The 16,897-nt window shown below is 44.1% G+C and overlaps 2 protein-coding genes across 3 annotated transcripts in view; both read left to right on the top strand.

Annotated features, from left to right (window-relative positions):
- The window catches only part of LOC113030276 (platelet-derived growth factor receptor beta-like), a 53,341-nt gene extending 50,071 nt beyond the window's left edge, over nucleotides 1-3,270 (top strand). Inside the window, exons 23-27 of the mRNA XM_026181544.1 lie at nucleotides 553-652; nucleotides 735-840; nucleotides 916-1,021; nucleotides 2,665-2,797; nucleotides 2,887-3,270. Coding sequence (XP_026037329.1) covers nucleotides 553-652; nucleotides 735-840; nucleotides 916-1,021; nucleotides 2,665-2,797; nucleotides 2,887-2,989 — 548 coding nt within the window. The 3' untranslated portion in view covers nucleotides 2,990-3,270. The remainder of the gene's footprint in view (nucleotides 1-552; nucleotides 653-734; nucleotides 841-915; nucleotides 1,022-2,664; nucleotides 2,798-2,886) is intronic.
- A 6,685-nt stretch (nucleotides 3,271-9,955) lies between these two features.
- The window catches only part of csf1rb (colony stimulating factor 1 receptor, b), a 28,097-nt gene continuing 21,155 nt past the window's right edge, over nucleotides 9,956-16,897 (top strand). For both annotated transcript variants that reach the window (XM_026182185.1, XM_026182186.1), the window contains exon 1: nucleotides 9,956-10,046. In XM_026182185.1, the coding sequence (XP_026037970.1) occupies nucleotides 9,995-10,046 (52 nt within the window). In that variant the 5' untranslated portion in view covers nucleotides 9,956-9,994. The remainder of the gene's footprint in view (nucleotides 10,047-16,897) is intronic.

Genomic DNA, 16,897 nt, shown 5'->3' with positions numbered 1-16,897 from the left:
CCTCGCCTCTGTCAGTGCGCCCCAGGGTGGCTGTGGCTACAATGTAGCTGCCATCACCAGTGTGTGAATGTGTGTGTGAATGGGTGGATGACTGGTTGTGTAAAGCGCTTTGGGGTCCTTAGGGACTAGAAAAGCGCTATATAAATACAGGCCATTTACCATTTACCATTAACAGGGGGTTGACTGGTTGAAGTTTATTGATTCTTCTTGCTGACCTTTACCCTTTAAAGTTATACACACAGTTTTAATTTGAAGTTGTAAATTGGTCATTAACTGGAAACCAGTTCAAAACCAGGAAACAGATCCAGCAGCTGGAACAAACCATTACCAGCAACCTCACAGCCCAGAAGAACAGACTTAACTTTAATCAAAGAGAAAAAAGGGAATTTATTGTACATTTCAATCAAAAACAAGAACAAAGGTCCAGACGTCGCTGTGAGATCTCCTTCAGCCTCACACTTCCCTCTGGTCGACTGTGACAGGTGTGTCTGCTCACTACTGTCAGCCTCGTCTCCGCCCCCTCACCACAGGGTTTCTGTGTTTTGGTCCCAGGCTGCAGCCCGTACCCCGACCTCCCCATGACCCAGGAATTCTACTCTGCTCTGAAGAGAGGATACAGGATGAGTCGACCCGACCACGCTCCTGAGGACATGTATGACACAACGCATGCAGGCGCACACATCAGCTTCCTGTGACAACGCTCAGCATGACCCTCTGCACTTTTCGGTCTGCAGGTACGACGTGATGAAATGCTGCTGGGAAGAGAAACCTCAGTCCAGACCTTCATTCTCTTTACTGCTCATCGCAATGGGCAACATGCTGACTGACGACTATAAACAGGTACCAACACCTGCTTCAGGTAAGCATCACACACCACCTGACCCAGGAGACGCTGATCATGTTGTTGTGTGTCAGCGTTACCTGCAGATTGCCGAAGACTTCCTGAAGGGAGGAAATCCAGCTGTGCACCGATACAAGCAGAGTTTATCCAGAGGTGCAGAGGAGCAGGAGGACACGCACGGTAACACACACAGTAACACAGACACAAACACAGTAACACACGCTAACACACTCTCGCACAGTAACACACACGGTAGCACACGCGGTAACACTCACTCGCACATACAAAAACAAAATCACACAGAGACACACACGCACACACACAGTAATACATACACAGACACACACACACTGAATTACACACAGACCCACACACCGACAGACACACACGGACACACATATAGACACACACATACAGACACACACACACACACACACAGATTTACACACACCCACAGACACACACACACACACAGACACACATACAAAAACAAAATCACACATACAGACACACACACACACACATAGACAGACACACATACAGACACACACACACACACACACACACACACACACACACACACACACACACACACACCCCCACACACAGACACACATACAAAAACAAAATCACACATACAGACACACACACACATAGACAGACACACATACAGACACACACACACACACACACACACACACACACCCACACACAGACACACATACAAAAACAAAATCACACATACAGACACACACACACATAGACAGACACACATACAGACAGACACATACACACACACAGACAGACACACATACACACACACACATTCACACACACACCCACAGACAGACACACATACAGACACACACATTCACACACACACCCACAGACAGAAACACACACACACATAATAATAATAATAATGGATTGGATTGATATAGCGCTTTTCAAGGCACCCAAAGCGCTTTACAATACCACTATTTATTCACTCTCACATTCATACACTGGTGGAAGCAAGCTACCGTTTGTAGCCACAGCTGCCCTGGGGCAGACTGACAGAAGCGAGGCTGCCATATCGCGCCATCGGCCCCTCTGGCCAACACCAGTAGGCAAGTAGGGTAAAGTGTCTTGCCCAAGGACACAACGACTAGGACAGAGAGCCCAGGGATCGAACTGGCGACCTTCCGGTTACAGATGCAATTCCCAACCCCCTGAGCCACGGTCGCCCCGACATACACACACACACACACCCACACACAGACAGACACACATACAGACACACACACACACACACACACACACACACACACACAGACACACACACAGACAGACACACATACAGACACACACACACACACACACACACACACACACACACACACACACACAGACAGACACACACACACACACACACACACACAGACAGACACACATACAGACACACACACACACACACACACGCACAGACAGACACATACAGACACACGCAGACAGACACACATACAGACACACACACACACACACACAGACAGACACACACAGACACACACACACGCACAGACAGACACATACAGACACACACAGACAGACACATACAGACACACACACACCCACAGACAGACACACATACAGACACACACACACACACAGACACACACACACACACAGACAGACACATACAGACACACACACACCCACAGACAGACACACATACAGACACCCACAGACACAGACAGACACACATACAGACACCCACAGACACAGACAGGTCACTTTTGAAAGTTAAAGAAGTTTAAAACAAATCCCGCCCCCTTTCTTCACAGCAAGTGCCACCTCTCAGGTAAATAGGCCAGAGGCGGAGCCAGTAGAGGCAGGTTCCTCGCATGTCGCTTACATTCTGCCCGTTACCGAAGTCACAATTGAAAGCAGCGGTGGCGCTGCGCTGGACGCAGTCAGGTACGAAACCATGTGATGCGGTCAGGTACGATCCTGCAGGCTACGATGCCTGTGAGGATGATAGAGATGATGCTGTGTTTTCTCTGCAGCCCTTCGATATCAGACTCTCCCGCCATCTCATACTCTCCCGAAGTGACATCATCAGAGAACAGACAGGAAGCTGTGGGGCCTGAGGAGGAGAGTCGTCTGTGAAGGTTTCACCTGCCTGAAAGTCTGGGGCAGGGTTTAAATAACCCATGCATCTCTGCAGGGGGGCTCCTGTGCCCTGAGTATGGACTGTAGGAGGTTGTGTAACCTTTTTACCTGCAAAGCTTGTTTAGGTCACAGAGTCAGAGTGTGCTGAGTGTGCAGCAGGTCCTGATTCACATTTATAAACTTTAGTATCCTCATGTACTCTGACTTTTCTATCTGTATATCCAAACTGCTGGCCCGTGTCAGGACTGAAGCTCCCATTAAAATGTACTCGTGGATCAGACTGTTCTGATGCTTCCTCATGAGAAACACAACACACACACATATCAGGGTCAACAACAGTCAGCTCACCTCCAATGTTCAGGTGGAGGTTCAGGTGAAGCTAGCAGCTACAGCCACCTGTTTCACCATCCACATCAGTCACAGAGGCCACACCCCTAATAATGCCAAGTTCAATACAATTTCTGAACATGAAGCTGCTTTGGTATCTATATAGACCAGTTTGTGTATCAGGCTGTGAGCATGTTTATTTTAACATTGGAGTCTATGACTCACTGCTGCCTCTGCTGGACACCAGAGGCACTGCAGTTTTCAGGATTTCTTATTTTTGGTTAGGTGCTGGTGGTGGAGAAGAATATTTGAGTTTTTAAGTTTAAACCAGATTCAATTCAATTTTATTTATACAGAGCCAAATCACAACAGTCATCTCTTATAAGGTAGACCCTACAATAATACATGCAGAGGGGAGGTGACAAAGAGAAAAAAACTCTTAGTGTCAGCACGTGAGGACAAGAAACCTGCAGCAGGTGGAGGAGGAGGTTCCCCCTGCAGGTGAGAGCTCAGTATAAAGGGACCTCAGAGCCCTGGAAGCCACGTCCTCTGTGCCAGCTGCATTTCTTCTGCTTCCTGTTGGAGAGCTGGAGGGCAGAAATGTGCTGAATGTCTGAAAATGTTTCCTGTGAAAAGAAGAATCGCTGTGACTCAGCTTCTTCCTCATTTATCCCGCAAAGTTAAAATATTGTGTTAGAAGGCAGCAGGCAAGGGGTTAAAGGACCTCCACGTTACCGCTGTTTACTCCCTGAACTGTGAGAAAGCTCATTAAACCCAAGAAAACCTACTAAGATCTTGATTGTCGTCACACCATGGATCCCCGAGCAGCTTCCAGGGTTTTTGCTCATTTTAGCAACCGCAGGTTTGAGGCTGACCACAGGAAGTCCCAGAATAATGACATTATTTCACAGACAGTAACACAGACTCTGCCTTAATGAAACTAGACCTCAGGCCCTACAATGAGTCCACCTGTGGTCATGGAAACCAGCTGACAGGTACAGGTGTGCCGCTCCCAGCAGGGTGCTGGTCCCCCAAACATGCCAAAAACCACATTAATATCAGATAGAGGTCAGCTGACCGCCTGACCGCCTGACCTCACCACAGAGCCCGAGTCAACCACACCACCATACACACAGAGAGGGGAACCCATGGAAACAATAACCCCAAAGCAGATGGTTTGGTCCACCTGTTGGACCTTTACTCCAACCACCTCACACCACTCTTTGGTTCAAGCAGGAATTGCAGCATGCGACCTCTCAGTGACGTGGGCGCCATCATTAATCTGCTGAAGGAGCGAACCACCACTGACCAACGAGCAGGGGAGGAGCACACGGGTGTACTGAGGCAGGTAAGAAATCATGTTAACCACAGAGGTGTGTGTTCAGCTAGACGTCGACCTCATCGTCTCCAAACATCATCATCATCATCGTTTATTTATATAGCACTTTAAAAACATACAAGGCTGACCAAAGTGCTGAACAATAGAAACATAATAGATACCATAAGAATTAATAAATACGATAAAATAATAAACATAGCGAAAACAATAAAATATAAGTAAAGTCAGTCAAACACTGAGTCAAAAGCCAGTGAATAAAAATGCGTTTTCAATCTGGATTTAAAAACCATCACTGATGTCGATCGCCTAATGTGAAGAGGAAGATTATTCCAATGCTTAGGAGCCACGATAGAGAACGCTCGGTCTCCTCTCAGTTTCAGCCGTGATTTGGGGACTGAGAGCCACAGCTGCTCAGCTGACCGGAGCGAACGAGTGGGGACAAAGGGCTTCAGCAAATCAGACAAATCTTTCTTTCTTTCTTTCTTTCTTTCTTTCTTTCTTTCTAAATATGCAGGTGCCAGACCATTTAAAGATTTAAAAACCAATAAAAGAACTTTAAAATGAATCCTAAATTCAATTGGAAGCCAGTGCAGGTAGGCCAGAACCGGAGTAATGTGCTCAAATTTCCTTTTACCAGATAAAAACCGTGCCGCAGCATTCTGGACTAGTTGCAGGCGTGTCAGAGTGGCCAGCCCAACCCCTATTAAAATGGAGCTGCAATAATCCAAGCGTGAGGTTATAAAAGCGTGGATAACAGTCTACAAATCATGCCTTGAAAGAAAAGGTTTAACCTTCGACAGACGCCTGAGGTGATAGAATGATGATTTCACCACCCCATTCACGTGACCATCAAAGGTAAGTGCAGAGTCGATTTTTAACCCAAGATTGGTAATCGAGCTCTTCAGGTGAAGGGTCAGAGCAGCAAGTTCAACATCAGGGATATCAGAGGAACGATTCGGGCCAAACAGAATTGCTTCCGTTTTACGTTCATTAAAATTTAAGAAGTTTTGAGCCATCCATGACTTAACATCACTAAGGAAATCAAGCAGGAGTCTAATTGGAGAGCTATCAGAATGACTGAAAGGAAAATGAAGCTGGCAATCATCAGCATATAAATGAAATTGAAGACTTCCGGCTTGAGTGAACGCTGGCGCGCCTGGCTGGGGCGCCTAACCCTAACCCGTTTTATCCTATTTTAAAGTGTCCTTGGGTGACTTGAAAGGCGCTCATAAATAAAATTTATTATTAGCATTATTATTGTTATTAAATGACACTTTGTGTTTACGAAAGATCGCACCCAGGGGCAGGAGATACAATCTAAACAGTAATGGCCCAAGAATAGATCCCTGTGGTACACCCCACGGCAGAGGGGCCACAGAGGACGATGACGAGCCCAACTTAACACAGAAGCTCCTGTTAGAGAGATATGATTTTATCCACAGGAGTGCCAAGCCAGAAATGCCCACACAAAGCTGTAATCGAGAGATCAGCAGGTCGTGATCCACTGTGTCAGATGCAGCAGTCAGCTGTCTCTGTGCTATGAAACGGCTTAAAGCCGGACTGAAAAACTTCAAACATTTGAGAGTTGTTTAGATAATCCATCAGCTGAGTGTGAACAACCTTTTCCAAGATCTTACTCAGAAAAGGAAGTTTAGAGATGGGTCTAAACTTTGACTGAACTGAAATATCTGAGCCTGGCTTTTTAAGTAAGGGATGAATAACTGCAAGCTTAAACTCGCTTGGTACTTGACCTGACAAGAGGCTGGTATTAATTAGGTTCAGAATACGTGGTCCAACAGCAGGAAACACTTTTTTTAGAAAACGGGGATGAGCGACATCATTCGGAGAACCACACGGGTTAGCAGTTAACACAAGCTTCTCTAGTTCAGGTAGAACAATTAATTTAAACGGGGAACATGCACAGCCAGGCCAACAGAAGATAAAGTGGAGGATCTCAAACTGGCAACCTTATCCACAAAGAAATTAAGAAACTTATTACACATAACCTCAGGAGATTGCAGATCATCAGTCTGAGTGAACGCCACCATTCACACTGGGCGCCGAGCATGAACCCATGAATCAGCTCACTGTGACTCAGGTCGGGTCCTGCTGTGGACAGTTTTTGCTGTGGCTGTTTTTTCTGTGGACGGTTCTTCTGTGGGTGGGTTCTGTCTGCTCGGCTTGTTTCAGAAGCTTTTGTGTTTCATTTCCAGGCCGCTCGTTTTTGCAGCCCAAACCATTTGTCCCACACTGGGTGAGGATGCCGAGTCTCGCTGTTACCTGAGGGGTCACACTCCCTCCACCCGCTCGGTTTATTGTCAGTCCTCTCGTCTGATTGGTTATTTAAGCTGTGATAGAGAAAACTGATGTCTACCTGAAACTTTATTGTTTTATGAACTCAGTCAGCTGCTTCAGGTGGAGCAGGAGGGGAGGAGTCAGAGGGATCACCTGGCAGAGTCTGTTAAACAACTTCATCTAATCTCCGGATGAACAAAGTCAGAGTTTAATCTGAACTTGCGTCCTGGATCAGGATCCAGGTGGAAAGCTCTGTTTGTAGCCCAGAGGCAGAACTTGACCCTTGTATCTGTACTCAAAGGTGCATCACCATAGTAATTTATACTGCAAACATTACCTACTCCACACCTGGGGCCCGTTCTTCGTACGTCGCTTACTACATCCAAGATCAAATGACACACCCAAGACCAAATCATCGCGCTAACTGTGAGCTCGCTAATCCGGTTCTCCGAACACACCTGCTGTTGACGATTAGTACAGCTGGATGAAGTAATGTGAGATCACTGGGTGTCGTAAAAGGGGCTACGCATCGATAGTAGAAACATTGATCGGCAACCCTCTGATTGGTCGGCGAAAATGTCGAAGGAGAGCGCTCGGTATTTTTCGGCAGCAGAGCAAGAACTCTTGAGTGAGGGATTTCAGGAGTTTCAGAGTTTAATCAGAACGCAAGGGAACACTGCAAAGGCTGCGAAAGCAAGGAGAGAGGGCTGGCAGAAAGTTGCTGACAAATTAAACTCGTAAGTGATTTAATAATAACAATAATAATGGAGTGGATTGATATAGCGCTTTTCAAGGCACCCAAAGCGCTTTACAATGCCACTATTCAGTCACTCTCACATTCACACACTGGTGGAGGCAGCTACGGTTGTAGCCACAGCTGCCCTGGGACAGACTGACAGAAGCCAAAATCAAATCAAATCAAATCACTTTTATTGTCACATCACATGTGCAGGTACATTGGTACAGCACATGTGAGTGAAATTCTTGTGTGCGAGCTTCACAAGCAACAGAGTTGTGCAAAATACAAGAATGGCTACATCTGAAACTAATAAATATATGTACAATATATAATAGTGTATGCATTTCTGGATGTGTATACTAAATATTTTTCTACGTGTGTGTGTGTGTGTGTGTGTGTGTGTGTGTGTGTGTGTGTGTGTGTGTGTGTGTGTACACATATTTTACAAATTAAATAGAGTAAACAATAAATAAAATATATAAAAATATACAGAGTTGAATATGTGCAAAACAAGTGGCATTTATATACAGTGTGGAGTGCATAATGTTGAAGTTCCAGTAGTGAAGCTGAGGTGTCTATGACGTGTTCAGCAGTCTGATGGCCTGGTGGAAGAAGCTGTCTCTCAGTCTGCTGGTACGGGACCGGATGCTGCAGAACCTCCTTCCTGATGGAAGCAGTCTGAACAGTTTATGGCTGGGGTGACTGGAGTCCTTGATGATCCTTCCCGCTTTCCTCAGGCAGCGCTTCCTGTAGATGTCTTGGAGGGAGGGAAGCTCACCTCCAATTATCCGTTCAGAGCACCGCACTACTCGCTGGAGAGCTTTGCAGTTGTAGGCGGTGCTGTTGCCATACCAGGTGGTGATGCATCCAGTGAGGATGCTCTCAATGGCACAGTGATAGAAGGTCCTGAGGATGCGGGGGCTCATGCCGAATCTTTTCAGTCTCCTGAGAAAGAAGAGGCGCTGCTGCGCCTTCTTCACTGTTTTGTTTGTGTGTACTGACCACGTAAGATCCTCAGCCAGATGTACCCCAAGGAACCGGAAGCTGCTCACTGGCAGCCAGGCTGCCATATCGTGCCATCGGCCCCTCTGGCCAACACCAGTAGGCGGTAGGGTAGATTTATTATATTACACTATATTATATTACATTATATTATATTATGTTATATTATATCCCCTTACACATTAGAGCCACAACAGGACCCACTAGAACATGGGAACAGGTAAAAGTGAAATATAAGAATATTCTACAGAATGGTAATATTTATCACTTATATTGCTTTTCGTCTCTTGAAAAGAGACCCTGAAATAATCTGTTTGTTTGTTCATAACAGCAACCAAGAAAAGGGCAGAGCAAAAAAAAAGACAGGTGGTGGTCCTGCACCCCCTCGTCAACAAGTTGGTTAAGTGAATAATACCCTCATGGGAATATCGATATCTCTCTATGAGCACACTGTCGCGCTGAGCTAAAGGATCCTGTCTGTCCCGCAATATACGCTGAGTTCTGAGGACTCTCCTTATCAATCTTGCACCTTCCGCAATGGGTGGCTCGCGTATACGGACAGGACATGGCTGCGACAGGCTTCCCAAATCCACCTTCGCTTTTATAGCCGTGGTCTCTCATCTTGATTACACAAAGTAATTTGCAATTACTACTCTGAAATATGACTTACATCTGTAATAATCACATACATGTAATAGAATGTTAATAGTACATTTCCCTTTTTTAGGAAATGACCTGTATGTATCTGTGTGAAATCAATAAATGGATCAGGTGCTGCATTGTCTTTAGTTACATTGATGTTATTTATTTATGGTGAAACAGTGGTGGAATATCGCTGTTGCTTTCGTATAAATGAAGCGGACATACCTGCGTGGCCGCGATCTAATCCTGTTTACATAAAGTAAACCTGCTCGGGAGCAGGTTTACGCTTACGGCTCTGTTGCTATGGCAGCAAGTCCCGGATGAGCTTCGGGGAACCGAACGATCCAAGATCACGCGAAATCGTCAACAATCTAATCCAGCTAACCTACTTAGCGAGGTACGAAGAACGGACCCCAAGTCAGGTCTGCAGCATCAGTTACCATGGTGATGGTCCAGGTAAGAAGTGAACCAATTTGATAGTACAGAAACCAGCTGAAGTTACCTGTGGATCAAATTCAGAGGACTGAGCCCCTCCTGTGATTGGATGCAAGGAGGAGGGGAGGGGCAGCTGAGCGCTCGGTGTTTCAGGAGGAAGTTGGACTCATTCAGTCAGATTCACTCTGACTTCAGCTCCAACAACACTGAGCGAGAGAGAGAGATGTGGCTCCACTGTCTGCTGCTTTTCATCGCCCTGAGCCGCTCTGCAGGAGGTAAGAAAACAAATCTGTTTATGTTTACTCTTTGTTTACCAAAACAAACTGTAAATAAACAACAGAAACAAGACTCTGAAACATTCAAAGTGATGAAAAGGAAAACCTGAAACTGGTCTCAGATCACAGTTACATTAGTAACATCACTTATTAATAATCAAATCAATAACATCAGGAAGCTTGTTTGTTTAATCAAACATCGATCAGTGATGTTCAATGAACAAAACAAATATTTTATTAAAAATGTTTACGACACATTTAATCTTTTCATGACCTGAAATTAACATTTTCTCTCTTTAAAGCCCGGCGTATTGTATCTGATTCATGTGTTTTTGTGACTTTTTGAGACTTCTACATCATCAGTGTGACTTTGTTTTACCCTCAAAACATTATACATGACACGTTTTTAATGACTAAATTGCAAAAATATGGCTTATGTAGCAAATATGGTGCAACTGAAAATTCATTTATATACAAATTAAAGTTTGATATATTTTTATATATATTGTCTGAAAGTTCAAAAAACTAAAGACTTCTGGCAGTTATTTCATGGTTCAGGTTTTAAAGGATTCATTTTATTTTAAGATTTTGTTATGTTATTACAGCTTGGTAATGGTGTCATTAGTTTATTACATGTTTATTAGACAATTATCACATGTATATTATTCTTTTAGATAACACTGGAGCAACAGGAATGAAAATGGCTGATTTGTTGCTCAGATTGATGTTTTAATATTTCTAACTAATAAGTACTTTATAAATTATCATTTTTATATTTTCTGATGGTTTGTTTCTCTGAAAGAGAAAAGATTTTAATATAATATCAGACATGAAACACGTGTTTTGCTCTTTGTTTCGTGAACCTGCTGTAAAAAGTTTTTATTTTGTTGACCAACTGCGTGGGTCATGTGACCTCAGGCTCTTATTGTTGTGGCTTTGAGCCATTCAGCAGCAGGAAACCAGGCGCTGCTTTCAGAGCGCTCGCAGGACAAAAGTTTGTGGACAGTTAAACTGCTGTTTGAACCACAGGAAGCAAATGTGCACAGCAGCGTCTGCACAGAGCTTCAGTCAGAACCGGGGTCACCGGGTCACGGCTGGAACAGCACGGCTGCTTTAACGTCTGATATTTTCCTTTTTAAATGATGTCGTGGAATCAGACCCAGGTTACTAATAACGTGTCTGTGCAGCGGTGGTTAACGTACACGTGGCGGGGGTGTCACAGTCCTTAGGAGGTCATGTTTAGTGCTTTTGTCCTCTGGATTCTGATTGGATCATTGTCAGCGCTTCTACCTGAAAACGGTGATTTCCATGAACATGATGCTTGGAGTGTTGTCAGCGTGGTCTGTAGTTCTGCTGAAAGTTGAAGTGATTTCTGTGTTTGTGTCTTCTTCACTTCCCTTGTTTGCTGCTTCGTTTTTGTAAAATTTATAATTCAAGTTCTATAATTATTTTTTTAAATAAAGTTATAATGTTCCAGCTGTTAGAATACCTGCTAATCAGTAACCTGCAGCTAAGTCCTCTGTTATTACAGTGCCCTCACAACAGCCATGTTATTGGTCACATGATGTCATTAAAATGCTCCAGCAGCACAAACATGTTCAGAGGTCCTGCTTAGGTGAAGCTAGCAGACAGCCAGCAGCTGCAGTCACCTGTGTCACCATCCACCTGTCAGTCGACGAGGCCACGCCCCTAATAATGCAAACTTAAGTGAGTTGTAAAGCAGTAAGCACCGCCTTAAACCTGAAGAAGGTTGGAGGGTTTGCTGTGCTTCAGCAGCTGAAGGACACACACCCACACTACCGTGCCCACAGACACAGACAGCACAGAAACGCGGGACCAGGACCTCTATCCAGACCCTGAACTCCTCATGGCTGACAGGAAGAGCAGTCGCACCTGCCTACAGATGTTCAATTAATACATCAGTACATTAGTGATCAATAATCAGCTGCCTCTTCTTTAGACACTGAAGCAATTTCTGACTTTGCTTTATTATCAGTTGAATAAAGAAAAACAGAATAGTTAGTTTTATACATGTTTCTTTCTCTAATAAATGCTGTAGAGTAAAGCAGACCCCTCACGTGCTCACCTGTGCTGAGCAGACACCTGTCTTACACGCTGGTACAAGCCTGAGCGTTTACCCACAATGCACTTTGTGCATTATGATCTGTGCTCCTGCACATCATGGATGTTAAACAGAGCCTCACACAGCCTCCTACAGTAGGGTTAAACTGACCTGGAGTCAGCACAGAAAGCGGATTCTGTCCATCTGAATGTTTTCAGTTTGAGAAACATTTCATCATCATCATCAGGTGACTTCTTCAGTCTCAGCTGTCTGTAGGTTTCCAACCTTTTAAACAGGACATTTGTTTGACTGAAACCAGTAGCACTGTTGGACAATGGCCAAACAACGTTGGCTGATTGTGACCTACACTTACTTTCACACCTTGACCTGTGCAATTATGTAGAGGATCAACAGGGGATTCATGACACCCTTGGGGGACACTCCTCTAGGACTTAAATCTGGGACTCTCGACCATTTGACCTACAACTGAAGAAGCTTCTTGGATGACACGTCTTCAAGAAACTTAAAGAAGTCCAGACATTTTTCTTTCCAAGCTCCCTAAACTACGATGACCTGGATGACTGAGAACCTTCACAGACAACAATGGGCTGTATTACTCCTTGATTTGATGTTCTTCTGCCTCCCTGGCCGCTGTGTCTGTGGGGATGGTGTTCGCTCTGTGTTGTAGCGTCCTGATGACACCCAGTTTGTGCTCCGGTGGATGATGAGAGTCAAACCTTAGATACTGATCCGTATGTGTAGGTTTACGGTACACGTCAGCTTTTAGATGTCCCCCATTACTGATGGAAATCTCACAGTCTAAGAAGGCTAAGCTGCCACTTTTCATATCCTCCCTGGTGAATTTGATGAGTCGGTCCACTGAGTTAATGTGATCCGTGAAACGTGGAACGTCCTGAGATTTGATTTTCACCCAGGTGTCATCCACATATCTGAACCAATGGATTGGTGGTGTTCCAGGGTAGGATAGCAAAGCCCTCTTTCCCACTTCTTCCATGTACATATTGGCCACGATGGGTGAAACTGGGGAGCCCATGGCACACCCATGTTTCTGCCTGTAAAACTGACCCTTGTATGTGAAGTAGGTGGAATGAAGACACAGTTTAAACACACTTGGTCGATGCTGAGAGCAGTCCTGTTGCTGAGGTTAGGTTCGTCCTGTGATCTCTTATGAACTACCTCCAACGTTTTAGTAGAAACTCCAGATCAGTTTCTACTCTGATAGTAGAAACTCTCACACACACAGACAGATTGATGAAGTACAAAAATGCTGAAACAAACCACTGAAATCAATAAATCTCATCCGTGTGCTGTGACTCGTGATGGTGTTACACGTGGTGATCTGTGATTTAATGTGTTTTAATTTTTAAATATTTTATTAAATCAAACAAAAGTGCAGCAGTGTATGTGTGTGTGTGATTGTTCAGTGTGTTCAGTCTCCACCCTCAGAGGAGAGGACAATCATTTCCCAGCTCTTTGTTGTGACCTTAAACGCAGCGCTGAGCTGTGACACTCCGCTGAGTCGCGTCCAAGCGGCGTAAACATGTGGTGATCGCTTCCTCCATGGCCTCCACCCCACTCCCACAGAGTCCTCAGAGAAGGAGAAGTAAAACGAGGAAGTGGGACAGAGGAGACCCTCACACGCACACAGACACACAGTCCCTTTGTGTGTGTGCGTGTGTGTATTTGTGGTCTCTGGTAAAAATACGAAAATGTGTTTCCTGACTCTCTGAGGTTTCAGCACACCCCCCCCCCCCCCCCCCCCCCCCATTGAAACCTCCCAACTGCAGCACTTTCTCCAAACAGTGAAAACCTCGTATGTCCGCTCGGTCTGACGACCTCACAAGCTGTTAGCCAATCATTACTGATTGTTGATTGTTGACTCAATGAGAGGTTTTGGTTGGATCTTCTCACTCTGAACTTTGTGTGTCTGAAGTTTGTGTTTCTGAAGGTTGTGTGTCTGATGTTGGTGTGTCTGTGTATCTGACCTGTTTGTCTTTGTGTGTCTGACATTCGTGTGTCTGACGTTTGAGTGTCTGAAGTTTGTGTTTCCAACGTTTTGTATTTCTGATGTTTGTGTGTCTGAAGTTTGTATTTCGATGTTCGTGTGTCTGACGTTTGAGTGTCTGATGTTTTGTGTGTCTGAAGGTTGTGTGTCTGATGTTTGTGTGTCTGACATTCGTGTGTCTGAAGGTTGTGTGTCTGACGTTTGAGTGTCTGTGTGTCTGACTCTGTGTATCTGACCTGTTTGTCTTTGTGTGTGTGATGTATGTGTGTGTGACGTTTGTATTTCTGGTGTTTGTGTCTCTGAAGTTTGTGTGTCTGACGTTTGTGTTTCTGAAGTTTGTATTTCTGGTGTTTGTTTGTCTGAAGTTTGTGTGTCTGATGTTTGAGTGTCTGAAGTGTGTGTCTCTGATGTTTGTGTGTCTGACGTTTGAGTGTCTGAAGTTTGTGTGTCTGAAGTTTTTGTGTCTGATGTTTGTTTGTCTGAAGTTTGTGTGTCTGAAGTTTGTGTGTCTGACGTTTGTGTATCTGAAGTTTGTGTTTCCAACGTTTTGTATTTCTGATGTTTGTGTGTCTGACGTTTGAGTGTCTGAAGTTTGTGTGTCTGAAGTTTGTGTGTCTGATGTTTGTTTGTCTGAAGTTTGTGTGTCTGAAGTTTGTGTGTCTGAAGTTTGTGTGTCTGACGTTTGTGTATCTGAAGTTTGTGTTTCCAACGTTTTGTATTTCTGATGTTTGTGTGTCTGACGTTTGAGTGTCTGAAGTTTGTGTGTCTGAAGTTTGTGTGTCTGATGTTTGTTTGTCTGAAGTTTGTGTGTCTGAAGTTTGTGTGTCTGAAGTTTGTGTGTCTGAAGTTTGTGTGTCTGACGTTTGTTTGTCTGAAGGTTGTGTGTCTGATGTTCGTGTGTCTGACATTCGTGTGTCTGAAGGTTGTGTGTCTGAAGTTTGTGTGTGTGTGTCTGACTCTGTGTATCTGACCTGTTTGCCTTTGTGTGTGTGATGTATGTGTGTGTGACGTTTGTTTTCTGACATTTGTGTTTCTGATGTTTGTATTTCTGGTGTTTGTGTGTCTGAAGTTTCTGTGTCTGACGTTTGAGTGTCTGATGTTTGTGTGTGTGACATTTGTGTTTCCGAAGTTTGTATTTCTGGTGTTTGTGTGTCTGAAGTTTGTGTTTCTGATGTTTGTGTGTCTGACGTTTGAGTGTCTGAAGTTTGTGTGTCTGAAGTTTTTGTGTCTGATGTTTGTTTGTCTGAAGTTTGTGTGTCTGAAGTTTGTGTGTCTGACGTTTGTGTATCTGAAGTTTGTGTTTCCAACGTTTTGTATTTCTGATGTTTGTGTGTCTGACGTTTGAGTGTCTGAAGTTTGTGTGTCTGAAGTTTGTGTGTCTGATGTTTGTTTGTCTGAAGTTTGTGTGTCTGAAGTTTGTGTGTCTGAAGTTTGTGTGTCTGACGTTTGTGTATCTGAAGTTTGTGTTTCCAACGTTTTGTATTTCTGATGTTTGTGTGTCTGACGTTTGAGTGTCTGAAGTTTGTGTGTCTGAAGTTTGTGTGTCTGATGTTTGTTTGTCTGAAGTTTGTGTGTCTGAAGTTTGTGTGTCTGAAGTTTGTGTGTCTGAAGTTTGTGTGTCTGACGTTTGTTTGTCTGAAGGTTGTGTGTCTGACGTTCGTGTGTCTGACATTCGTGTGTCTGAAGGTTGTGTGTCTGAAGTTTGTGTGTGTGTGTCTGACTCTGTGTATCTGACCTGTTTGCCTTTGTGTGTGTGATGTATGTGTGTGTGACGTTTGTTTTCTGACATTTGTGTTTCTGATGTTTGTATTTCTGGTGTTTGTGTGTCTGAAGTTTCTGTGTCTGACGTTTGAGTGTCTGATGTTTGTGTGTGTGACATTTGTGTTTCCGAAGTTTGTATTTCTGGTGTTTGTGTGTCTGAAGTTTGTGTTTCTGATGTTTGTGTGTCTGAAGTTTGTTTTTCCGAAGTTTGTGTTTCTGGTGTTTGTGTGTCTGAAGTTTGTTTGTCTGAAGTTTGTGTGTCTGAAGTTTGTGTGTCTGACGTTTGAGTGTCTGAAGTTTGTGTTTCCAACGTTTTGTATTTCTGATGTTCGTGTGTCTGAAGGTTGTGTGTCTGTGTGTCTGACTTTGTGTATCTGACCTGTTTGTCTTTGTGTGCGTGATATTTGCATGTGTGATGTTTGTGTGTCCGAAGTCTGTATTTCTGATGTTTCTGTCTGACGTTTGCGTGTCAGATGTTTGTGTGTCTGAAGTTTGTGTGTCTGAAGTTTGTGTTTCCGAAGTCTGTATTTCTGGTGTTTGTGTGTCTGATATTTGTGTGTTTGTTTGCGTGTTTTTGTGTGTGACATTTGTGTGTGTTTGACGTTTGTGTTTCTGACGTTTGTGTGTCTGACGTTTGTGTGTTTTTGTGTGTGACATTTGTGTGCGTGTGACATTTGTGTTTCTGATGTTTGTGTGTCTGACGTCTCTGTGATTGTGTGTCTGACGTTGGGTGTGTGACGTTGGTGTTTCTGACGTTTGTGTGTCTGACGTCTCTGTGATTGTGTGTCTGACGTTGGGTGTGTGATCTTTGTGTTTCTGACGTTTGTGTTTCTGATGTTTGGTGTTTGTGTGTCTGACGTTTGTGTGTTTGTGTGTTACATTTTTGTTTCTGATGTTTGTGTGTCTGACGTCTGTGTGTTTTTGTGTGTGACATTTGTGTTTCTGATGTTTGTGTGTCTGACGTTTGTGTGTTTGTGTGTCTGACGTTGGGTGTGTGATCTT

Source organism: Astatotilapia calliptera, chromosome 10 (genome assembly GCF_900246225.1).
Source record: "Astatotilapia calliptera chromosome 10, fAstCal1.2, whole genome shotgun sequence".
NCBI lineage: Eukaryota > Metazoa > Chordata > Actinopteri > Cichliformes > Cichlidae > Astatotilapia > Astatotilapia calliptera.
Note: the sequence above shows the minus strand (reverse complement) of the source record. Positions and strands in the feature narration are given on the sequence as shown.